The 26,028-nt window shown below is 41.9% G+C and overlaps 1 protein-coding gene across 4 annotated transcripts in view; it reads left to right on the top strand.

Annotated features, from left to right (window-relative positions):
- Positions 1 to 26,028, top strand: part of SORCS1 (sortilin related VPS10 domain containing receptor 1) — a 510,277-nt gene that overhangs the window by 404,388 nt on the left and 79,861 nt on the right. For all 4 annotated transcript variants that reach the window (XM_021699529.1, XM_021699531.1, XM_021699532.1 and 1 more), the window contains exons 11-17: positions 6,376 to 6,478; positions 6,742 to 6,818; positions 8,695 to 8,786; positions 10,122 to 10,229; positions 11,946 to 12,063; positions 13,902 to 14,032; positions 17,189 to 17,302. In XM_021699529.1, coding sequence (XP_021555204.1) covers positions 6,376 to 6,478; positions 6,742 to 6,818; positions 8,695 to 8,786; positions 10,122 to 10,229; positions 11,946 to 12,063; positions 13,902 to 14,032; positions 17,189 to 17,302 — 743 coding nt within the window. The remainder of the gene's footprint in view (positions 1 to 6,375; positions 6,479 to 6,741; positions 6,819 to 8,694; positions 8,787 to 10,121; positions 10,230 to 11,945; positions 12,064 to 13,901; positions 14,033 to 17,188; positions 17,303 to 26,028) is intronic.

The following is a 26,028-nucleotide window of genomic DNA, read 5'->3' as shown; positions in this document are numbered from 1 at the left end:
CAAAGCAGTCTAAAATTCAGCCTCCCACTCAGCTTCTACCCTTATTACTGGCAACTTACAGGGGGAGAAAAGCCAGTTGTTATTCATAAGTGCACAAAGCCAGTGACAGAGTAAGGAAATGTAACATTTATTGAATACCTACTCTGTACAAGGCACTGTTCAGTAGCATTTTAAAAAACAGAGCCACCTTCCTAGTTTTACTCTTCCAAGTTGCGGCATCATGGTACTTAGCCAGAGAAGCATGGGATGCACCAGTGCCTCAGTGTAGTCCTCCTTCCCACCATGCACTTTGGAGATTAAATGCCCATGAGACAGAATTAACCAAAGCACCTGAAGAGGCTTGCCTGTGATCACTCTGGCGTCATAAATGGGTTGTGACAAATGCCTCTGACACACAGAGCACTTAGTGAAATGCTTCATACTCCACCTCCAGCCCAGTTTTAGGAACTTTTTTTATTTTTTTTAAGATTTTATTTATTTATTTGAGATAGAGAGAGCATGAGTGGGGGGAAGGGCAGAGGGAGATGGAGAAGCAGACTCCCTGCTGAGCAGGGACCTGGACTTGGGGCTTGATCCCAGGACCCTGAGATCATGACCCAAACTGAAGGCAGACACTTAACCGACTGAGCCACCCACGCACTTAGGAAGGCTTACTGCCATGCCTCCAAAATATATATGCAGTATCAGCTTGCTTACCCATCTCCACTGGGACTGTCCTAATCCAAGCCATCATCATTTCTCACCTGCCCTACAGTGATGGGCTCCCAACTGGTCCTCCTGTCTCTACCTGGCAATCTCTTCTCCACACAGCAACCAATGAGATCTTTTCTTTTGTAATCTAACTTTACTGAGTAAAACATACATAAAAAAGTACCCGTTTTAAGAGTATAGTTTGACAAATCTTGACAAGTGTAGATACCTATGTGACCATTACCACAGTAAAGATAGAACATTTTCATCACCCTCAAAAATTACTTTGTGCCCTTCGCAGTCATTTTCCACTCCCCCCGGCCCTAGACAACCACAAATCTGCTTTTCTTTACTATAGATTAGATTTATCTTTCCTCAAATTTTATGTGTTAAATGTATTTTTATGTGTAAAAAGATTTATCTTTTCTCAAATTTTATGTATTGAATGAGATCGACTTGACCTTTAAAAATTCAGATCTTATCCCTCCTTTACTTGAAGTTTCGAATAACTTTCTAACTCAGGTAGAATAAAGTTCCAGTACTTCACCATGGCCTGTGAGGTCTCATAGGGTCCGGCTCCTGTCTGCTTCCCCAGCCTGCTGTCTAGCTTCTGTCCCCCCGCCCTTCCTCACGTGGGCTACCCTGGGAGAGGACAGCACCTCTTTCCATACCTTGAGGTCACCATGCTTCTTTATGTCTTAGGCCCTGTATTCACCATTATCTCTCTTAAAATCCCGTTTCCCGAGTCTGGCTTTTTCTTGGCTTTCAGATTCTTGCTTGATTACCTTAATCTCAGAGGCTTTCTTACGCTTTCTCAAAGGTGGTGCTTGGCCCAACTCTTTTTTACCCATGACCCTTCTCGTTCTCTGAAATCAGCGCATGTGTTTGTTGACTGTCTTTTCTACCTCCCTCTGCTAAAATGTGAGCAGCATGAGTATAGGAACTGTGGCTGTCTCTCTGGCCACTCCAGAGAATCAGCTCAAGGATAACCACGTGGGAGGTGTTCAGCACGTGTTGTTGTTATGGGTATCGTTTGTCTGAAGTCGATGCTCCATTGACAGGTGGTGTTGGAGTTTCACATTCAGACTTGAGTGGAAACTTTCCCTTGCCACTGGCAGCCACACTGAGGGATCTGTCATAATAGCCATCTGTGAAGCTCAGAGGCTCAGGCTGACCCTACAGTTAACAAAATCAGTAGGCTCATTAAGATCCAGCAAAGTTGAATTAATGGGCTCTGGATGTGTGGCACGCAGGAGTCTTTTGGCCTGCCTCCCTCATTAACCTTGTTTGATGTAGTTTCAGTCTGAGTTTTAGAAAACAGGCTGAGGAAGTGAAATGGCAAAGGGAGTGGAGGGCAGGGACCAAAATCACTTATAAAAATCTGCCAAAGGCACAAAATAGGAAAGAAAATCTTTGAGCTACAGGAGACCCGGACCGTTAAAAACCTTCTTTAGGCTTGGGAGCTGGTGGCAGAGAGGAGATAAAAAGTGCTTTTAGATTGTGAGTACTTGGAAAGTGACAGTGTCCCCGAAAGCACAGCCTAGTGATTAGAAAGGAGATTTTCCAGCAGGGCTGTTACAAATGTGGAGCAAGTTCAGAATTACAGCCCCAAATGGAATGTCCCTGGTAAAATGCATTCTATAGAAATAACACATCCAGAGTAATTTGCGGCTGTATTTTTAGGACTTTTAGACTGATTGCCCGGAGGGCTCAGCTAGGATTTCTTTTTCTCTGAACAGTGCATTGTACAGTTAGATGGGGTATTACAGGTCATGGTCCACCTGCCTCCAAAGCCTCAGGATTGGGCTCCCAAGAGGTGAGATGTGAGCTGAGCTTGTGACAAATGCTTTGGGTCCCTAGGGAAAGCATAGTGTTCTGTGGAGAGAAGCCGTGGCTTCTTTATGGATTCAGTTGACAGTTCTCTGTTGGAGCTAAGCGGCCAGCTACCCCAGGAGATTCTTGACTCTGCTTTCCATTCCTTTGCACAGGCTGTAACTCCGCATGTTATGTTGGATTGGAGTGGAGCTGAATCTCCTCTTGGCCCAGAGCCCTCTCTCTTCTTTGCCATTGACTCTTTACTAAAAATCTAATGGATTTCTAGTTCCAATTCAGGATCATAAACAGCGCAAGTGTGTGTGTTCAGGGAGTGGATTTGGAGGATACTATTTAAGACTTTAGCTGCTGCCTTATTATTTATAAAAGGTGCGATTTGGCTTTTCAGTGTAATACTCAGATTAGGAGCCCTAGGGATAAGAGTACTATGAAGACAAGACCTAAAGGCTGTTAGTACAGAGGTTGGGGAAAAGAGAAAGTGGAATGAGAAGCTGATTGATTCTCAAATATATCTAACAGTATTTTTAAGTTGATTTAATTCATGTTGGAGAGCATGTCTCCTATCATTTAGTAATTCTCCATTGGCCATCCACAGTGCTAAGAAGACAGTAGCTAATTAATGGATCAATTAAATCCAACAAACATTTATTGAACACTAGCAATGGCCAAAGGATTTCACTGGTTAAAATAAGAAATAAAAGAATAAGGCAAAAGAAAGGTCATTGGGACCTAGAGGTCCATGATGGGCTTCAGGAGTCTGTGAGCTCCCTGAAATTGAACACAGAACTCTGTGTGCATTTGTCTTTGTGTATTTTTTCTTGGGATAGCGTCCTTAATTTGCCTCAGATCCTCAAACTCTAAACCTGATCCTGAAAAGATGAAAGACGAGAGATCTAGATGCCGCTAGGATTGACCAGTTGATGATATGCCATGCCCTGTGACTATGGGTGAAGACACAAAGGGCAATTTCCAAACTGTAAAGTCAGCTGCTAGGTCATGGTGGTCTCAGTGTACAGTGCTGTATCTTCTTAATGTGCAAAGATAAGGGGAATAGGAAGATGCCCTTGGGACAAAGTGTACTTTGACTCTACTGAGTTGCAGAGAACTCTGGAAGGATACTCACATATTTACGACATGGTTGGTAATGGGAGAAAAGAGGACGAGAAGGCTGGAGAGAGGGCAGGAAAGGAGAAAGGAGAAGTAAACAAAGTGCCCCCTGCCCGGGCACAATGTGCATAATTAGAGAGCCTTGTCCGGTGACCTGCAGGAACTGGCAGTGGCTTGATAGCCATTCTAATAAACCTCTCTATTAATTTTTGGTGACTTAACTTTGACAGATGTCCAAAACTGGTCAGGTACAAAAGTTTAACTTCAAAAAAGTAAAGATGAATCACTTAACATTGTTTTTCTTTGAGCATTGATGTAGACGATATAACTTCCTTGAAAAAAATGGAAGAAGGGGGATAAAAAGCCACGGAATATTCTCCTCATACCAGCTGGGGGCAATCCAGTACTGCAAATGTGAGAGTGGAAAAAAAGTGCACCAAAAAGAACACTTCTAATGTGGCTGCTACAGCCTGAACTGGTATCTTTCCTTCTCAAATTAATTTATTTCGAGCCTCTGAAAGCCCTAGCCACAGAGCAGTACTGAGATGGCCGATTGAAAATGCCCTTTCCTTTGTAATGGCAAGTGCCCTGTCTCAAATAACCCTTGAGCAGCTCAGATGGCAACCGAGCTTCGCAGTCTTCGAGACTGTTGGCTGATGAAGTATGTGTCAAGCATCTGGCTCAGGATGGCAGACTGGGTGGTCCCTTAGCCACGGATGTTCTGCTCTGTTGGGTGACACAAAAGGCCCTACAGGAAGCCCACGTGACTAGGCTAATCCCTGAGGAGTTCTGGACTTCTTGGAATGCCATGGAGATACTCAACATTAATCTGATGATGTGGTTTATACATTAGCCCAACGTACTTCTGGCATTGTTCTGAGTCAAATAGCCAACAAAGGTCTATCAGGTCCTCACTTATATAAAGCATTGCTTGATACTTCAAGCATTTATTGACTATCTCTTTTAGATTCTATGCCAGGTTCCACAGAAGACTCAAAGTGTAGTACTTGGTGTTTTCTCTTTATTTGTAGAGTTTATCTCTTAGGGAGATAAAACTGTACATACCTCAAATAGATAATATGAGATTGCACATGATCAAATAAACCATTGTAAATCAGAGAAGGAGAGATCCCGATAGGCTGCAGCTGTCAGGAAAACTTTCATGGAGGCACGGTTTGCCATCTCTGCTTTTTCCTGTCTTAGCATCTGAGTGCAGCACAGGCCTGTCCGGAACATCCTCAACCTACAACCCTACCCATTCTCATCTTCCTCTCAGGCAAAAGGAAGCCAAACATTTGGGTCCCACTGATTCTTTTTATAGGGGCAGTCTTCCTTACTCTTATGAAACGTTGTAAAGTAAAAATGCCTTTTTTGAAAGCCTTCCATGCAATTTTCAGGCAAAACCCATCATTTATGAAGATCATTATCCCTTGAGAGTTTACTCTGCGTTGGCAGTAAGGAAAGGCCCTGTTGCAATCCACTGTTTTACTTTACCAGTATTTCGGCCGCTTTTATTCCTGCGCTTCATTTTTAGTTTGACGTTTACGCTATCCCATATAAATTTAATCATTGTATCTCTGTGGCTCTCTGAATATCTGCTGGCTGAGACTTACAGCGCAAAATGAAAGTAATAACAGAGATACATTGGTGATTCCAAAAACTCAAGTCGATAAGATTAGAAAATAATCTTTCTGAGAGATGAAAAGAGATGTAGGTTCAGACACAGACTTGTAGTTTTTGATAACTCAGTACCGGAACTGTTTTAAATGCAAATTCGTATAAGATTTATTATCCTGTATTTGAAAACTGTTGGTATCTTAATCTGAGAATTTGATCGAGATTTTTACACGTAGATAATAAGTCCCTTAAATTTCCATTTGAATTGTTATTAGTAGTGCATTTTGTCTACAAGCATGACTTTTATATTGAATAATACTGATTCTGAGAATACTGATTCTGGGTACTCTGATGATTGCCTGGTAGATGTTAGGAAAATTTCACATGTCATACAGTTTCTTCTGGACAGATGAGCCCAAGGTCTCCAATGGACAGTGGCCAAGAGGTGCCAGCTGACTTCTTCAGATCCCTCCCAGATGGAGCAAATCTTCTTCCTATCTTTATATCCAATTTTTCCTCCTCTGTCTTACCTGGCTCAACTCTTCTGCTTCTTTTCTTTGTTACTGATACCACTCAGGCCTGAAATGTTCTTTATCTTCCTGAACATCTCACCTGCAGTTCATACCTTACCCATCTTTGCCTTAGGCACCATTTTCTCCTTGAAGCCTTCCTTGATCCAAAGTTGGACATAGTCGTGTCAGCCTCTAGAACTTCATGTTTCATCTTTACTGATCTTATGGCTGTTACACTAGTCTCTTTATGGTAATCAATAGAAAGATCTTAATTTTTTTTAAATTACCCCATAATGGCAGAGACCATATTTTAGTCAATGTAAGTCTTTCATAAGCTACACCTAGTGCTTTACAGATAGAGTACTAACATATTTGTTGAATGGCCAAATGGCAATCAAGGCAGTAGATCAGCCCTAAAATGAAGATGCTCCCTCCTTCCCCAATTTGGTATCTGTCTTATACTTAGTGGACACCAGATATCTGTGGAATAGAAGATGAGTGCATGAATGAATGGCTGGATGGGATGGGTGGTAGAATGCATGGATGCTCTAAATCTGGACTTAAAATGACCATTTAGATTATATGCTTTTATGACCCTCATTTCTCTTCTTCTCAGCCCTATTGCTCACTACACCTTCACCTTAAGGTCTCCGAGAATCCCTACACATCAGGGATCATTGCCAGCCGAGACACAGCTCCCAGCATCATAGTGGCTTCAGGTAAGAAGCTTGCCTGGTGGGCTTGCTGTTGCGAATTGTATTTATTTTAAGAAGCTAGATATCTGTGCTGGGAATTTAATGAGCAAGCAAAAATATTTTGCAAGTCACCTGAACCATTGACCCTGAACAACTATGCTGAAAAGCCCTGCTCACATACAGTGTTGACAGTCTCGGTCCATCTCGGGCAGCATAGATTGCCAGTAGAGCCCATTGTTAGCTTTTGCAAACAGCTCCTTTCACTAATGGTGACATGCTCTCTCTAGGTAATATAGGTTCTGAATTATCAGACAGCGACATCAGCATGTTTGTCTCTTCAGATGCAGGGAACACCTGGAGGCAGGTAAGAAGGCATCCTGGGTCTCGTTGCTGCGGTTTAAATGACATAAACATTGTTCAGCTTGGTTAAATTCTGGGAACTCATTCGGCTATATGTAAATCCTAAAGCTCGTCAGTGTGTTTATTTTCCTTTTTGTTTTATGACAGTCTTAAATAAGTCTTTGAGTTTAGCAAATACTTATGCAATGTGATTTTTTTGCCATTCAATAAAAATGACCCTTTTTTCAGAGCCTCTGTGTAAGAAAGTTTATAAGTGACAATGAAACCAAATTGGATCTGAATCCAATTGGACTGAATTTTTTTTTTCCCACAAAGAAAACCAGGATCCCAAAGAGGTTATTGTATAGGGAACACAGAGCCTGAAGGGTAGATTATATACCCAACACAACTCAGTGTTGGCAACTCAAAATTCCCCTTGCCTTGGAGTCAGAATAGAGAGGAATGCAGTAATACAGAAACAGCCGTTACCCAGGTGGTATTTTGAAATATTTAAATTTCACATGCAGAAGACAGAGTAATAACCATCAGGGTGCATATGTTTGGAAAGGTAGAAATGGAATCGCTTTAAGCCAACGTGTTTAGCTTAAATGCTTCTTCTCTTTCTTCTGAATGAAAATTAGATACCCATAGCTTATAAAACAGACATTTAATGAGGTTTAGCAATCATAACAAGATATGTGCCTAATGCATGGTTGTTACACTTCAATAAATATATTTTAATAACTTACTGACGTTTAATTATCATACAATAACTAGCAAGCACCATAAATTGAAATCTAATGCACAGGTAATCACACAGAAATGAGAACACTCTGCTTTAAATTTTAGACAGAGATGTCCATGTTATGGTCCAGTTACCATTTCCTAGCTTCAGACCCTTCTTAGGCCCTCCATGTGATTCACATGGTTTGAGAAGAGCGAGGCGGAAAGAAATTTGCTTAAGAAACCCCAGGGATATTGATCTTGGAGGTAGGTATGTAGGAACATGGACTATTAAACTGCTTCTGGAGAACAGTTCAAGAGCCAGGATCCCATTTTGTTTCTTCCAGCACTCCAAACCAAGCAGAGAGCTCTCACATCCGTAGTCCTGGGATACCTCTTAGGTATAATAGGTAAACAAGGGAGAAAATAATTATGTCTGTAGTGTAGCCACAGACAAGGCAATACCAACAATGCAATTATGAGAAAACAGCACACATCTCGTATGGAGAGGACACAGAAATTGTTTGCGGCCCGTCTTCCCTGGACTTCAAGTTGATTTCTCCACATTTGGAGAAAAACCTAAACGACACATGTACCCAAGTTGATTCCATTTTGATCAGAACTACTTTAGACTTGATAGAGAATCTATGAATTGAACAAGAACAGCTTTCCTCTGTAATACTTGGAAACTGAAATAATTACCTCTGGACAGGGCACTGTAATGCGGCAAGTCCCAGCCCCGTGAGTCACTCTACGCATGGCCTTAGGCATGTCACATCTCTCTAAACCTGTCAAAATGAGAATGTGGAGTAAAGTATCTCTAAGGTTTCTTCCTTCTAAAGATGTTACACAATAGGATGGTTACCCAGTATTCTGACATCGTCATCAGTGGGAATCAACAGAACTTACCGCAAAAAGATGGGAATATAAACATGAATATGTAACTATTAATTCTTCAGATTTCTTTTGTGGCACACCTATAATCATTTTATCTAACTCCAATGGTACGTGCGGCCCACCTTGGGAAGCATTGTTTATAACTATCTTTCCAAAGATTTTTGGGAAACCCTGTTCTATCATGGGAGGGATTTATCTCCTCAGATGAAGACTAATTCTCTGAACTCTGGGCATGTGTGGGTGTAGATGTGTGTCCATGGGGATGTGTTTCCCTCTTGCAGATCTTTGAAGAAGAGCACAGTATTTTGTATCTGGATCAGGGTGGAGTCCTGGTTGCTATGAAGCACACGTCTCTCCCGATTCGACATCTCTGGTAAAAGCATGAGTCATGGACCGGATGGCTCCATACCGCTAAGCGCAGTTGAGGGGTCAGGCTGTCAGATGGGGACTGGGTTTGTAGTAAAACATCAACGTCGACTAGAACATAATTTATACCTTTGCTCTATTAAAATAAGATTATTGCCTGGAGTTTCACAAAAGAAGGAGGAAAGGAGATAGAAGGGAAGGGAGGAAGGAAGGGGAGAGGGAGAGGGAGAGAGAGAGAGAGAAAGAGAGAGAGAGAGAGATTGAGATCGATTCTGCCCCTGAGAGAGGAGTTGCATGATGGTTTTCAAATATGTCAGTACCCTCTCCAGTACCTTCCTTATTCCTTCAGCACACTCCCAGGTACAGTGGCGTGTCAGGTACAATGGGGAGAAGTTAAGAGTAGCTTAACGTGTATTCATTATGTGTGTTCTGCACAGAGATCAGCAGTTCAGGGCACTGTTTCTTTCTGTCTCCTTTCCCCTGATCCTACTTCCTTCGCTTCCTTTGGGCGGGGCGGAGGGGGGCACGGGGTGTGTGAAAATCTGCAACTCTACCTGTAGGTCTCACACAGATGGATATGCAAGGCCTAACTTCCAGAATGCTTTCCAGTAGACTCCTTCATCTGTGTTTTTGAAAGGGCCTCTCTCCACAGGCAAGCTTGTTCAAAACCAAAAGCGTGATTTTGCCTCTGGTGCTAGTTACTTTGGAGACCTATGGGAAAGCTGCCAAAATAAAAGAAACGGAGGCTTAGTTTGGGGGATGACATCCACAGAGAAAGGCAGAGTGAAGGAGACATCCTGTGTGACCAGCAGAGTTGCAGATCTCTCTTACTCTCAAGAGTCAGTCCTTTTGTACCCCCTTTTTCAATGAGTCAGCTAGGATTCATAACAGGGTAGGAGGGAAGCCGCTCAGGATTTGCTCACTTAGAGGCAGCTGGTTCAAGTCCATCTAAGTAGGTCCAATGAGGCCATTGCTCTTCAGAATCACCAGTAAGCCTTGCTGCTAGATTGCAGTGAGGTTTTGGAGAGGGTCACATTGAGATCTAAGATCTAATAAAATATCCAAATTAAAAAAAAATTCTATCAAAGACTTATTATTATTCCCATTTCATGCAGTTCTTCCCTTATGGCTGTTATAACACATCTGGGTCCCAGATTGCTTGGCTAACTGTATTTCTACCTTCTGATGTAATTAAGAATAGTTATTCATATAAAAGGCTCACTTTGGCAGCGCCCTGGGTACTTTTAAAATGTATTCTCTCTTGGCTGATAGTATCTTTCCTCTGAAAGGATTTTTTTTTTTTCTTTTGAGATCTGATGCCTGCTATTTTTTCTTTTATTAGGTTGAGTTTTGATGAAGGGAGATCTTGGAGCAAATACAGTTTCACATCTATTCCACTTTTTGTGGATGGGGTTCTGGGTGAGCCTGGGGAGGAGACTCTAATCATGACGTAAGTGGAAAAGTATGATCTATTCTAATCTTAATATAAACCCAGAAACATGTTGTATTTTGTTTTCTTTTTAAGGAATTTATTCATTTATTTGAGAGAGCGAGAGAGCATGAGCAGGGGGAGGGGCAGAGGCAGAGGCAGAGAATCTCAAGCAGACTCTGTGCCATGCACGGAGCTCCAGGTGGGGCTTGATCTCACAACCCTGAGATCTCCACCTGAGTCGAAACCAAGATCCGGACACCTAATGGACTGAGCCACACAGGTGCCCCCAGAAACATGTTGTTTTTAGCAAATCCTAACCACTTTGCTACTGTTAAATATGAAATTGCCAGCAAGGTTATTACATCTGACTTCATGGTTTCCCAGCAAAGGGGAAAGAAAAATGTGGGTGGCCATTTTCTTGGCTCTTTACTAATTAGGACACCCACACTGAGGGCTGGCAGCAAAAGGGCACAACTTATTTCTTCCTATACTGAATTGGCCTAGGGAAATTAGAAATGATTATTTCAATAGAAAATGAAACTATAAATTTAAAACTTTAATAATAAACTCAATATTATAGAAAATCACAGGCGTATAAGAATGATTTCACTTTAAGGCAGAACACTGAGCTTGATCAAAACCCCACAAAGGATTTTCTTTTTCCCTGGCTCTTTACCTAACCCACTTGTGAGGCTATATTAGAAAAACCGGGAGAACAATCTGTTCTTGTGAAATTGTATTTGCACTCATTCTTGTCTGGAAAGTGATGATCATTAATTTGTGAAAGACTTGATTAATGAGTTTGAAACTTAAGGGTTTCAAAACATGAACTTGGAATTTGAAACCTGAAACTGTGAGGGTTTTTTTTTCTTCCCCTGGAAAATTGGACATGGAAAACAGAGGGAAGGTTTTAAAGTAGTCAACCCTGTCATCAATGAAAATTTAAAAGTCATAGTGAATAGTTGATACTTTTTCTAATTTTTTCTTCCCTTCTTTTAATGATAGAAAAGATCAACAAAAATTCAGTATGCCCAATAGCTGCACTTTTGCCCACCGAACACATAGCCAGATTAGCAATTTGTTCCATAATTTGTCTTTATTCAGTTTTCATATTTGCAGAACGCAGATGAAAAAGGCTACTTCGTGGCTTTTCTCCACAGAGGGCTATAACTGGTGATTCAAACACCTCATTAGATGCCCGAGTTTGTCTGAGTAAGGAGAGAATGCAGAGTGCAGGACACAGTTCTCACTGCAGGCCCTGGCCCTGCTACCCACTCTCCCCAGGGACTGGCAGGAAGGGGAAATAGGACAGAAACCATGAGAACCACGGACCTTAGTAAGAGAACCCAGAAGTGTAATCCTGCACCGCATAGAAGGCAGCACTTGCGACTGTTTTCTTAATTTTCTTTTCTCTTGTCAGCTGTTCTTGTGGTGCAATATGCAGAAGTGGGTTTTTCGTCAGACTTTACCTGGTTCTGGGTTCTGACTCGACCAGTTCTTAGTGGTTTGACTTTGGTTTTTTGCATGTTAGTGAAACTCTCTGAGCCTCAAATTACTCACGGGTGACACAGAGCCAATAATAGTGACCCCCCTCGTCAATGCGTTTTGAGGATTAGGTGATCTGCTCAATGTAACGCATTGAGCACTGTGCTAAGCTCATGGTCAACACCCGGCATGGGCTGGCTACTGGAGTTGCTCCAATTTTGATTATTTTTCTTGTTATGAACTCTGTAGCGTGTTTGGACACTTCAGCCACCGCTCCGAATGGCAGCTGGTCAAAGTGGACTACAAGTCCGTGTTCGACCGACGGTGTGCCGAGGAGGACTACAGACCGTGGCAGCTGCACAGCCAGGTAGGAGGCGCCGAGCTGAGGTGTGGTCCTGGGTGGAAGACATGGGGGTCATGTAGGTGTAGGAATCAGGGTCCGCACGGCCACAGTTTACCTCTCCGGCTACATCGGAAGCTACATCGACTGCTTTCTTACATGTTTTGTGTTCCACAGCAGTGAACAAACTCAACATTTATGGCTTGTTGTAAAGTAATTTCTTTTTTTTATTATACTAGGATATAATGAGATAAAATTCAAATGTGCTTGGCTCAGACTTATGACTCAAAATGAAATACCAGCTCAGCACGCAGATCCAAACAATTTATCTGAGCATGCCGTGTGGGTGCAGGGTAGGGGCAGGGGTGAGGAAAGGATCTTCAGTTTTATTGAGCAATGCAAACAGAGACGTAAAATAATAAAATTAACCCTCAGTGAGCGGTGCCAGTAAAATCCTTCCTTGTCGCCCTGTGATTCCCTGGGATTAGGTGGTGCTTCTTGCCTCCTTCCAAGGTACTCGTGGTAAGAGGATGCAGAATCATTAACAGGACACTTTCCTTCATTCTGGCCCCTCAGCTGATCAGCTTGTATCAGAATGCTTAGCTGAAAGCATCTTTCCTTTGATTTCCCAAGGTGGAAATCATTCTGCAGGGCCCTCCAAGGATGTAGCAGAGGCTCCCCCTGCGTAGCCATCACCATATTCAGGCACTAACACATCATACCCCTAAACCTAGGCTAAGTACACTGGACCCTTGAACAACGTGGGTTTGAACTGCATGGATCCACATACATGCAGATTTTTTTTCAATAAATACAGTCCAGTGCTGTAAATGTATTTTCTCTTCCTTATGATTTTCTTAATAACATTTTCTTTTCTCTGGCTTACTTTATTGTAAGAATACAGCACGCAATACATATAATATACAAAATCTGTGTTCATTGACTATTTATGTTATCAGTAAGACTTCCGATCAGAGGTAAGCTATTAGTAGTTAAGTTTTTGGGGAATCAAAAGTTATACATGGGATTTTCGATTGTGTGAGAGGGTCAGTACCTCTAACTCCTGCGTTGCTCAAGGGTCAACTGGAATATATTTAATAAAGATGTGTATGTGCGATGGAGCCAGTTAAAGTGAATTTGTTCAAGAGACAAAACTCTTTTCTGTCCTTCAGACAGAAAGCTGTGTTTGACAATTGGGGCTGCATCCGCTAGAATCATATACTCTTTTTGGAGACTCAACAATAAAATTATTGCTCATTTACATCACTGTTATTTTCCCTTTTGGGATCCACAGGCACTGTGATATTCAAAGCTTTTATTTATTTTGTAGAGAAACACTGAGTTTAGTTCTCTCAACTTGTCTGGTAGATGGACATTAAAATCAGTGCTATAAAGCTGTGTGGGCAGAGGCATAATAAATCGAGGCAAAATAGATCTTTGTATTTCTTAGCAATACTCTTCTTTCATATGCTCATAAATGACCAAGCACATAAATCTTCTATTATAGAAGAATTGAACTTAATTACCATAGATTTGTTGGCAATACATTTGTTATAGGCTGAGTCTGAGTTGACTGTGTGTCCCTCATAGCACGGTGCCTCCTACCTTGATAAGCGAAGGTTTGCTGAATACATGAGGAGTTAAGGATGTTTTTTGACACACCCTCCATGCTTCTTAGAATTGTCTTTATAGTTGCGTTCTACACTAGGGTTCTAGACATCAAAATAAAATGCCATTAGCACAAAGCAGGCTACCTGTGTCCAGATTACACTAAGGCTTGGGAATATCTCCCCGAGTCCCCTGATGTGGAGCAGGGAAGGTCCAAGCTATGTGTCCAACTGTCTGAGATCCTTTTGTCCTTATAGGGGGAAGCATGCATCATGGGAGCAAAGAGGATATATAAGAAGCGAAAATCAGAGCGTAAGTGTATGCAAGGAAAATATGCAGGAGCTATGGAATCTGAACCCTGTGTCTGCACAGAGGCCGATTTTGACTGGTAAGCTTGTGCTATTACTCTGTGGAGTCATATCAAATTCACATGGGTCTTAGTGAAAGCTGAGATTTGAAATAATAGTAGCATATACCTGTGCTCTCACAAGCCTCATATTCTTGTGAAATTACCTCTTGAAGACAACATGGTTTATTAGCTATGTGCATGTGTATATGGAAAAACTCGGAGTTTCTTTGGACTGAAAGCGGATTCACAAGATGGCTGATAATTAGCTTCACATATTTGATAGATCTTAGGACAAAAAAAGAGACCACATCCACCCTGAGTTGCTTCAGACAACAACACTGAAAACAATAAGTTGACTTTTTAGACAGCAAATATATTTGTGCTCAAGGTAAACTCTTCCTAGATTCTTGGTTCCTCATAGTGGAACAATCACCTTATAAGGCAGTAGATTTGCTTTCCCTGGAAGTTTTCAGTCAGTGGTTAGTTAGCTGATGATTGCTTGTGCAAGGTGTGGAAGACTTTTTTGACTTCAGTGCGAGGATTGATTCAGTGGCGTTGGCAATCTGTGATTCTGTGGACCTGGTGGTACAGAAGACTTGTCCCTCTTGCAGGATTCAGCTAGTATAAGCTGGAAAGGACTAGACATTTGAGCGCCATAGCATTCTTTCTGAAGCCTTTGGTAAGCAGAAAGCTGGCCTGTGGGGTCGGTGCTTCCCTTGCTTCGTTCTAGGTTGGGGTTTGGCCTTCAGGTGAGGTTGGAAATGATTGAGGATAAGTAGGTGGTAACTCCTTGCATCATCTCCATCTCATTTAATGCCTTTTTTTCTTCTTTTCTTCCTTTTACTTTAAATTTATGTATATGTTTTTGTTTAGAGAAAGCAATTGCTGAATATATATGTCAATGTTAAATGATTGAAACTTGACCCACATAAGAAAGCAAAGTCATTCTTTTAATATTGGATATCTGCCTGTATAGCAATCACAGATCACTTATCTGATCATCAAAATATCAGCGAGTGGGCTGAGATACTGTGTGCAATACACATCATATGGCTTAGAAAAAGTAAGTCTTCTCTCGTGGTAGACCTCTGGAGACATTCTCTGAATAAATAGTCCTATGCAGGCCTGCCAGAATTGGCCACCAGTCCTCAGTCTGATAACCCAAGGCTGTTCCCCTCTTGTTAGTAGACAAGGCAAGCCAAGAGCCAGTGCTGTATCTCTTGGGCTCAGCCAGAGGGCAACAGAACTTCAGTTACATTGGAGCTCACAAGGAATTCTGCAGGGGCCTTCCCAGCTGTAACTTCTGTTTTAGCCAGTGCACCATCATTAACAATGATAAAAGTATCCTATCCCTGCCCTGCCTTTCAGGATTGACACCCTGAAATGCAGTCACAGGGAAAACTTCCATGGAATTTTAAAGTCCTTCATCCCATCCCTCTTTCTGACTGCTTCTCCTTTATCCCCTCTGTTCAAGGAGAGTTTGTAAAGGAGATTAACATTTTATCTTAGTCATTTAACTTCAGTCTTACCATATAGTCATGCTTTTGTAAAGCACAAATTTATGCTGGTAGAGAAGCAAAGAGAAAAAGTGAGATGAGACATCTGATTCCCCGATTTTTCCTGAAAATACTGTTTTGGGGGGACATCTTTTCTACAAGGTTCCAAAATAAGCTGGTCTTTTGTTGTTGTCATTGTCATGTGTTGTTTTTCTTTTCCAGTTTTAAGCTAGTCTAGAGTGAAAAGAACATGGGTAAGGGAGGCAATTAGACCTCTCCCTTCCCTTATCTCTTGCTCCCCTACAGTCTTGGCCCAATTCTTGTACTCATTTGTGATTGGAATCTGCTACTCATTCCACTAACTGAAATGTATTCTGAGAAGTGGGTAATGAATCATAAATGAGGCCATTATAAGGTTTTCTGGTCAAATGGGATTTTTATTTAGTGCATGATTTCTAAAAATATTTTGGAAGACTCACCATGACCTTGTTGAGTCTCTACCTATAGTAGCTAGAGCTTCGGTGATTCTACTTGACTGCAGTGTAATAAAAGGTGGTTGTCACTAAATGTTCCCTCTCAGCGTGGCTGTCCCCTGGACAGTCCCCCACATGACCTTGCCTGCCATTGTTTAGCATTTGTAAAGTAATTCCCTGAAATGAATGCCAGGTGTCCTGTAGGCAGCATTTCTGAAGTCTTCCTATCCATGCTGTGTTGAACCAGCACCAAGTGCAGCTGATGTGTGCAGAATTCTAAGTGCCAGCTGCCTGGTGACAGGCCCCTTGGCTAAGCCTGTTTCTCCCTTCCTGCCCCTTGTATGCCAGCATCTCACCTCCGTTACACAGATGGGCCAATTCGTACTACTGCTTGCTGGTTACTGTCTGCGATTTGTCTGTGCATGTGGAGGTGCAATTTGTTGTCATCCTCCGTGCCCAAGTTCGTCCTCAGGAAGCCAAGAGTATTAGGCCATGCAGAGGCCCCTGGAGGCAAGAAAGAGAGGAGACGGAGGATAGAGTCTTTGACTCTTTCCCAACTACAGAGGGGATTTAAACCAGTTAGTCCCAACTGACGATGCTAACTGCCTGGGACAAAACTTTTCCTTGGGGGAGTGCCCGTGACACCCCTGAAGGACATTTCCTTTTGTGCTGTGACGCTGAAGCATATGGAGCGTGCACAGAGAGACCTGGCTCAGCTGTGCTTAGTAGATCCAGATGTCTTGAAAGAGCACCCCAAAGACATCACCGGTAATGAAATCGTGCCACGTGTGGCTGTGTTTGCTTCAGTGATGTGTGCACTGAGGCGTGAGCTCCCACCATTGCCTGCTTTCTAATTGCAGCTTTCTTGGGGCCCAGCCACCGTCAGTATCATGGACTCTCCTCATGAGCACGTAATCTACTCTCTCAGCTTAAAGCCGTTTACTTGGAATTATTGGTCATTGAGCCTCCGTCTCTACACAGGCTTCTCTGTTGCTTTCACATCAGCTTTTCTGGAAATGGGTCTCGTAGGATATTGTCATGGGTAATTAACTGATAGATATTCCACAGGGGAAAGAACAGTTGCATTTTTGGGAAGGTATTGATTTAGTGAATTCTTGTTTTTTGACTCATTGGCTAGAGTAGAAGTTGGCTGTGTGCTACCATGAAACTGTTCTCAGTAATTGTGCCACGTACTGAAAGGTCTCTCTTGGCTTTTTCCCCCACAGTGACTATGGGTATGAGCGACACAGCAATGGTCAGTGTCTGCCAGCATTTTGGTTTAATCCATCTTCTCTGTCAAAGGACTGCAGCTTGGGACAGAGTTATCTCAACAGTACTGGGTGAGTGTCTGAGGTGGTGACCTTGAGAGGTCAACCTCTGCTGTTTTTCAGCTGGTGTTAAACTTACAGAACCACGTCTGATCGAAGACCAGGCCTTTTTCATTACAGCACAATGCATTTGTTTTTGTTCATGTTAGTAATGCAGCCCAGATTTGTATTAATAGTGCAATTTTCATCTGAGAATAAGACTTCAGTTGCAAATAAAGAAACAAAACTGGTTCCTTGGATGAAGATGATGATGATAATCTATACATTTCTTCACTTTTTGATACTTCATTTCAGAACTATTTCTGTGAACTCCCTTTCCCCGCTCACTGCATCTCTGTGAAGGAGGCCAAATAAATATTTCATAGGTGCATTTCCTATTTTATAGATGTGGAAGATAGACAAAAAAGCTCATTGACTTTTCAAGAGTACCCTGCTGTTAGTTGAAACGGGTTTCATTTTCTTCCTATGTCCAGTCTTGATATGTTTAAGGCATACATTCTGATCCTTATATATATAGAATCAGATTCTAAAAGTTTGTGTTTAATGTTTTGAGTTATAGGGCTTATCCAATATTATTTAAGAAATACCATAAAAAAGAAAACATTTTGTGACTTTTCCACAAGTGGAGTTGATGTTTATAGGCTTTAAAAATATTATGCGGAACTTATTTATTTTTTTTAAAGATTTTATTTATTTATTTGACAGAGAGAGAGACAGCTAGAGAGGGGACACAAGCAGGGGGAGTGGGAGAGGGAGAAGCAGGCCTCCCGCTGAGCAGGGAGCCCGATGCGGGGCTCAATCTCAGGACCCTGGGATCATGACCTGAGCCGAAGGCAGACACTTAACGACTGAGCCACCCAGGCACCCCTGCAGAACTTATTTTGATTCAAATTCAAGCAGTATGTAAAAAGACATCTTTGAGCCATTTGGAGAAATGGAATATGGTCTGGTGATTAGGTAATGTATTAATCAGGGATCCCCAGAGAAAGAGAACCAATAGGAGATCATATAGATATATAGATATTTATATATACATGTGTGTGTGTGAGTGTGTGTATATGTGTGTGTGTGTATATATTCATTATAAGGAATTGGATCACATGATTATGGAAATGGCAAGTCCAAGTCCCAAAATCTGCGAAGTGCCTTGGCAAGCTGGACGCCAAGGAGAGCTGATGGTTTGTTTCTAGTCCAAGTCTGAAGGCATGAGAACCAGGAGAGCTGATGGTGTAGTTGTCTAAAGGCCAGAAGGCTCAAACCCAGGAGGAGCCAGTGTTTCAGCATGAGTGTGAAGGCAGGAAAAAAGGCAAATTTCCAGTTTAAAGAGAGTCAGGCAAAAAGAATTCCCTCTTGCTCAGGAAAGGGTAAGCCATTTTCTTCTATTGAGATCTTTAACATATTAGACAAGGCCCACCCACATTGGGAGAGCAATCTGCTTTACTCTGTCTACTATTTTGAATGCTAAGCTTATCAGAAACAACCCTCACAGAATCACCCTGAATAATGTTTGACCAAATACCTGAGCACACATGGCCGAGTCAAATTGACACATAAACTTAACTATCACAGGTAATATTAGGTTATATCTAAGTATAAATATTTATATTTATTGTATTAACTAAATATAGTTATATATTTGTGTGTGATAATGGTATTTTGGATGACTAAAAAAAAGAAAACTTATTATTTAATTAATTATTTATTTATTTGTCAGAGAGAGAGAGAGAGAAAGCACAAGCAGGGAGAGCAGCAGGGGGAGAGGGAGAAGCAGACTCCCTGCTGATCAGGGAGCCCGACACCACAGGGGCTCGATCCCAGGACCCTGGGATCATGACCTGAGCCAAAGGCAGATTCTTAACTGACTGAGCCACCCAGGCATCCTGAAACCTTGTCTTTTAAAGATACATGATGTATGACGTTTGTTTTAAAATGTTAAAAAAACAGGTGTTGAAAATGTTTGAAAGTGAATTAATGGAGGGCAGGGGTATTTATTATACTCTTTCCTCTCATTTGTGTATATTTGAAAATCCTGATCTTAAAACATGAGAAAGAGAGGAACTAAGGAAGGGAGGTAGGAGGAAGGGGGACGCCTCACTAGCAGACCCGTCCCATTTGAAAATTGCTCTTCTCATTTCTCATGCCTGCTGCAGGACAGAGGTGAGGACATCCACATTTCCATTTGTGTGCTTCTGTATTTGAAATGTTTAAAAAGTTTTTTTTTTTAAAGATTTTATTCATTTGAGACACAGAGATAGAGAGAGAGAGCATGAGCAGGGGCAGAGGGAGAAGGAGAAGCAGCCTCCCCCCTGAGCCAGGAGCCCAACGTGGGGCTCAATCCCAGGACCCTGGAATCACGACCTGAGCCGAAGGCAGACGCTCAACCATCTGAGCCACCCAGGTGCCCCTAAAAAGTTTTTTAGTTAAGAAAAAATTACCATAATAGCATATAGTACTCTTCTAAAGGAGGGAAACAACACAGACTTTTGTACCCTCAAATGTTCTTATCTCTGTGGTTAGGGATTCCTAGAACTTTTGAATATAGGAATAAGCTGTGACTTATTTGTACTATAACATAAAACCCGAGGAAAATACAAATGACATTTTTACAGCAGTGGGTCAGTGAGGCTTTCAGCATGCAGCACCGTGGGAAACCAGAAAGGGGGCTGCTGAAATGAGTACACTTAATGGTGAAGGAGCGCCGGAGAACTGAGTTTTACTACTTACATGCACTAGCATGTTTAGACATTGTAAAGGGCACTGGGAACCCCTAATGCTAGTCTCTGAATTGTTTTTTTTTTTTTTTTCACTAACTCAGTCAGTCAAGGAAGTTAGATCATTTTCTCTTTGGTATTGATGAGGGGAGGTCCCAGTACAGAGAGGTCTAAATTATTCCACATGCTACTCAAGTCACTGGAATAAGGCAGAGTGTAGGCAATGACCCTCGTTCTTCAGTATATTGAGAATACACACACACACACACACACACATTTTAGGCTACCCTTAAATAAGTTTCCCCATTCCTTTGGTAAACTTTTAGTATGTGAAATTCAAGTAAACCCTGACTCCTATAAAATAAAACATCAGAAATGATTAAATCATAATAAATTATCCAATGGGATTTTTTCATCTATGCCCTATAAAATTAAAATTTCAATTAAAAATGTGATTCAGCAGGGGCTCCTGGTGGCTCAGTCAGTTAAGATGCTGCCTTCGGCTGAGGTCATGATCCTGGGGTCCTGGGATCGAGCCCCACGTCCAGCTCCCTGCTTAGCGGGGAGCCTGTTTCTCCCTCTCCCTCTGCCTGCCACTCTGCCTACTTGTGCTCTCTCTCTTTCTTTTGAATAAATAAATAAAATCTTTTTTAAAAATGTGATTCAGCAATAAGTGTTCAGATAGATAAATGTTTGTCAATGTAGTGATGTTTATTAATCACAGAATCACAGGATTATTCCCTAGGGCTCACCTCCACTCTCGGAGCATTGTTCATATAAGTGGGTATTACATGATAGCGTCTGACCCAAAAAAATTTTTGTTAAGTTACCACATCTACTGGTTTCATCTGTTCCATTCAGACTTTTTCCAGAAAAGCATCCACAGCAGTGAGTGAGCTTGTGTAAAGAAGAAGAGATAAATTCCAGCCGTCAGCAGGGAGGATGAATGCCTTGCTCTCGAAAGCAAGGTGCTCACAGGTGGAGGAGTGATCACCCTCACAGGGCCCTGCGGGCTAAAGGTCGGGGGAAGGGTATGAATAGTAACCCCACCAATGGGCATATTGCCTCCCTATACATTCTGCATTAAGGACAAGAAGACCCTTAGCGGGTACAGGTGCCTGAAATCATCTTCAAAGAAGACTTCATCCCATCAAATTCCTATTTGCTGTGTTTTTAGACAACTCAAAAGTTGGCAAGAGGTAAAGTATAGATGAAATTGGAAAAGAATGCAATGTCCCTCCAGCCCTTCACCCCAGAAGCCCTTGGCTGTGTGTGGACTCAGTGGCATTTCATGAGCACAGACTCAGTTTTTAATGTTGTAAGCACTCTACTGCTGCCATTGAACATTGAGCTTTTCACTAAAAAATATTTAATTATGAAAGAAATATATACGTATGTTTTCTGTTTAAAAAACCAATTTAGGGGCGCCTGGGTGGCTCAGTCATTAAGTGTCTGCCTTCGGCTCAGGTCATGGTCCCAGGGTCGTGGGATCGAGCCCCGCATCGGGCTCCCTGCTTGGCAGGAAGTCTGCTTCTCCCTCTCCCACTCCCCCTGCTTATGTTCCCTCTCTCGCTGTCTCTCTCTCTCTGTCAAATAAATGAATCTTTAAAAAACCAATTTAGATCATCACTCCCTATCCTGCCCCCTTTTCCTGCACAACTGTGATCTCTTTGGTATGCATGCTTCCAGACACTTTGCATTTTTTTTTTAAGATTTTATTTATTTATTTGACAGAGAGAGACACAGCGAGAGAGGGAACACAAGCAGGGGGAGTGGGAGAGGGAGAAGCAGGCCTCCCGCGGAGCAGGGAGCCCGATGTGGGGCTCTATCCCAGGACCCTGGGATCATGACCTGAGCCGAACGAAGGCAGACGCTTAACGACTGAGCCACCCAGGCGCCCCCAGACACTTTGCATTTGCCAACAAATAATTATGCTGAGAAAAATATACAAAATTAATTTGGGAGGTTGTTCTTACATTTCATTTCCTACTAGATATATTATTTTTCTATTTTGCTTTTCATTCAGAAATATGTCTTAAACAACTTTGTGAGACAGAGTATATAGGGCTATCTTCCATCTAATTTCTTTTAATTTGAGAGTATTAAAGCACCTGGTATTGCTTCGTCATCCCCTGTCATGGACATTTGGGTTATTTTCTATTTTTACTTGCTATAAACATTGTTGCAGTTAACATCCTCATACCATAATAATTGTTATAAAAACACACAAAGATAACTGGATTCTCTTTTGGCAATTAGAAGTGTTTCTGCTAACTTGTAAAGCAAATCCCACCCAGCCAACTGCTTTCTTCTTAGACCTGAGGATCCAGGCACACCAAATATTTCCCCAGAAGGATTAAAACACTAGCTTCTGGCTCACAGACTGCCAGGAGTCCCACACATTACAGATTCATTTGTATTAACTGCCATCCTCCTTTAAAATACAAATGCCAGTGGATTCTATAAGGGAAAGCTGAGTGGGATTTCCCAAAGTAAAGTAAGGAAGGTCACTTCAGGCAGAAGGAGTAAGAGATGATCAGGCTGAAAGAGTCACCTGATGCCAGTGCCTGGAAGTCGACGATAGACTAAGGAGCCACCATGCACCCTCAGTCTCTCCCCTGTCAGCTTTAGCCATCTGTGGGCATCCCATGCTCTATTAGTACTGATCCTATATTGGCATCAGGCCGAGATGAAGTACAGAGGAATCACAAGGGCAAGGTCAGCCTGCGAATGAGAGCATCCATCTGTTGTACTCCCCAGGCGCCCCTCTTGCTTCACCACACCCCTTCCAGTAGAGCCCATGGTGCAGACATGCATCGGAACTTGAACTTTTGAAAGGGCCTATTGAACGACTGCCCCTTGTCAGTGAAGTTTAACAAGCAAATCTCCCAGCAGCACCTTCTGAGAGTTTAGTTCAAAGCATGCAGGTGAACCTTCCTTTTCCTTTTATTTTTTGTAATACCTCACTTTATAAATGGTTATGGTTGCCTTCATAGTCCCCTTATTACCCTGGTATATATAACAGTGTCCACAGGTTTGCTTACTTCACCAGAATGGAAAAAATCTAGCATCGGTTGTTATTATGCCTAATAGAAATAATATTTTTGGGAGACGCCAAAATTTTTTTTTTTAAAGATTTTATTTATTTATTTAAGACAGAGAGAATGAGCGACAGAGAGCATGAGAGGGAGGAGGGTCAGAGGGAGAAGCAGACTCCCTGCCGAGCAGGGAGCCCGATGAGGGACTCGATCCCGGGACTCCAGGATCATGACCCGAGCCGAAGGCAGTCGCTTAACCAACTGAGCCACCCAGGCGCCCAAGACGCCAAAATTTTTATCAGCATTCCTGTATAGACATGAACAGTCGCACAACTTGTTTTAGTTCTTGGCTAGGTCTTAGAAAAGAGAGTTGGAATAAGAGCTGAAATGAGTGCAAAATGTTCTTCCAGGAGGCTGGCGCTATCTGTCCTTAGTCCTCAGTCCTTGGTCCAGTGGCGTCTGATTTCTCAGGTTCACACCATGGAACCACATGTGAGCAAAGTTCTTCCATGTTCTCCAGTGTAAGCTCCCTGCCTCTTTTCACCCTTTGCCCTCACACCTTCCCCACACCGGTCCATGGAAAGCCAGGAGGCTGATACCGAGGCCACAGCCTGTTACAGGCAGGAAAGGAAATATAATGGGGTTGTTTTGTCTGGTGAAAAAGAGAGGTATTTTAGAATGAAACAAATAAGGGTTTTAATGACTTCTGCCATTTACTGTTATCTTAGCAAGTGGCTTCCTTTCTTTGAGCCTTCACCTCTTATCTATAAAATTTTGCTATCTGCTCTTGATACCTGCTTTGACTTAAACGTGGCACTGTATATAAAGCATGTAGCCCAGTACATAGCAGATAGTAGTCACTTTGCAAAATTCAGATACCATCACCAATAGTCATCATCTAAGGGCTCCTTTAGAGTGAAGTAAAGAAGAGGGGAGACATTGCTTTATTGTGTATCTATAGTCCTGACATTTATTTGACCCTTAATAATCACTGCAGCACTGAGATCTAGGACATATTTAATCTAAGCCCCTGTTTGTTTCTTTTTTCATCTGTAAAACAAATGATCCCCTGCATATACTCGTAAAGTCACATGATTAAAAACTATTAGGCATCAAAACATGTGTGTCCCTCTCCACCACTCAAGGCAGAGAACACATTTACCTGATGAGTGAAAAAGTTCCTTTTGTCCAAATAGAATGAAATCAGTATTCATTCGTGTATTTTCTTGCATTTTAGTGCTGAAATTACCCTAAATTTGTTTCTCTTTGTTTCTCCATCTGTGTCTATAAATATCTCTGTTTGCACACACACAAAGCACGATCTCTAGTTGTACTTATAGATGGTTAAATCTTGTTTATACAATTTTGGATCCAGGGAACATGCTGCAAATTTAAGTTGCTAAATTAACTAGGACATTGCTTGTTTCATGCCAACCGTAAAAGATTCTGTAAATATAAAATAAAGTGGGCATTGGGCTGGTTTATTGTAAGAAACCAAGAAAATCTTCTCAGGGGACAGATTTCTTCTTGCTATTAAGCTAGAGATATGTCTAGATGTGTTAGAAAAGAAGTATGTGTATAGAAATTTCTGTATATGGGGTTTCTTTTGAGAAGCCATTAATCCCTCCTAAAAGAATGTACAATGACAGCTCTTATTGTTCCTCAGGGTTAGTTTCTTAATATACTATGAAGATATTTACTCAGGAGGCTTAAAAAAGATTTTTAGCATTAATTTTTAACATTAATTCAGTATCTATGTAAGAACATTTAGTGGGTCTAGGAAAAAATATATATATACCTAAATTCTAGCAAAATAGTAATCTCCATACTATCAACATACATTTGGAATGTTTTAAAAATGCTTTCTAGGGCGCCTGGGTGGCTCAGTTGTTAAGCGTCTGCCTTCGGCTCAGGTCGTGATCCCAGGGTCCTGGGATCGAGTCCCACATCGGGCTCCCTCCTCGAGGGGAAGCCTGCTTCTCCCTCTCCCACTCCCACTGCTTATGTTCCTGCTCTCGCTATCTCTGTCTCTGTCAAATAAATAAATAAAATCTTTCAAATAAAAATAAAAAATAAAAAATAAATAAAAATGGTTTCTAGAAACATACTCCTTTCTGTATCAGCCATGAGAACATTAGACCCCAGCTAACCTGCCATTCATTGCCCTAGAGTTGCTATTTCCAGGGGCTTTGAGGGTTGTCTGAGGTCTTTTCCCAGATGACCCCACTCCTGTGCCTGGAGGCGATTTTGATATTCAGTCTGATCTGCTCAGCAAGATTTGTCAGTGTGCATCGTGGAGAATAATCGGTCTGAAAAGTGGTGCATGTGTTTACAGTCCATAGAAAGGAAACCACTTGCATAATTTACAGATTCAACACAGCAGGGGCCCGTATGGAGGTTCTCCAGCAAAGAGCCATGCAGTGTCACAGCAGACACTCAAGAAATGTTTGTGGCTATGAAGTTGACTCTTTAGAGCATCTTGCTTAGATACGGTTTTCCATATTTTCATGGGATGACATTGGGGTCAGGGATTGAAGAAGAAGGTGAATGTCGCTATGTGGAGACCTAGATCCTCATGTAGCTGTTATTGCCCATGACAGTGGTGTTGGCTATTCTCATCCAGGTGGTATGGCACATTGGCAAGAAACACCAAACTCAGTCCAGAGGCCCAGAGCCGCTAATCACCTCCCACGTTACCTTGGCAAAATCTAAAGTCTGTCTGCTTTTACTTACGTGAAAAATGGAGGGGTCGTATTGGATGATCTCTGCTATCCCTTCAGACTCTGACATGTCCATGACCAGTTTTGAATGACTCAGTATTAGGATTCCTAGGACTGCGGGTGCTCAAAAAGAAGGAAAATTTCTTTATATAAATTAGTTGTACAACTCGTTGACTCAGATTGTGGATTCCATGAGTCATTCTCATGATTCTTGATTTTAAGTCATTTAGTTTATTGTGGCCATATGTCCCATTTCATCAAGTTGACAA

The sequence above is a fragment of the Neomonachus schauinslandi genome, chromosome 6 (genome assembly GCF_002201575.2).
Source record: "Neomonachus schauinslandi chromosome 6, ASM220157v2, whole genome shotgun sequence".
NCBI classification, from domain to species: domain Eukaryota; kingdom Metazoa; phylum Chordata; class Mammalia; order Carnivora; family Phocidae; genus Neomonachus; species Neomonachus schauinslandi.
The sequence above is the reverse complement of the archived record's forward strand: the minus strand, read 5'-3'. Positions and strand labels throughout refer to the sequence as shown.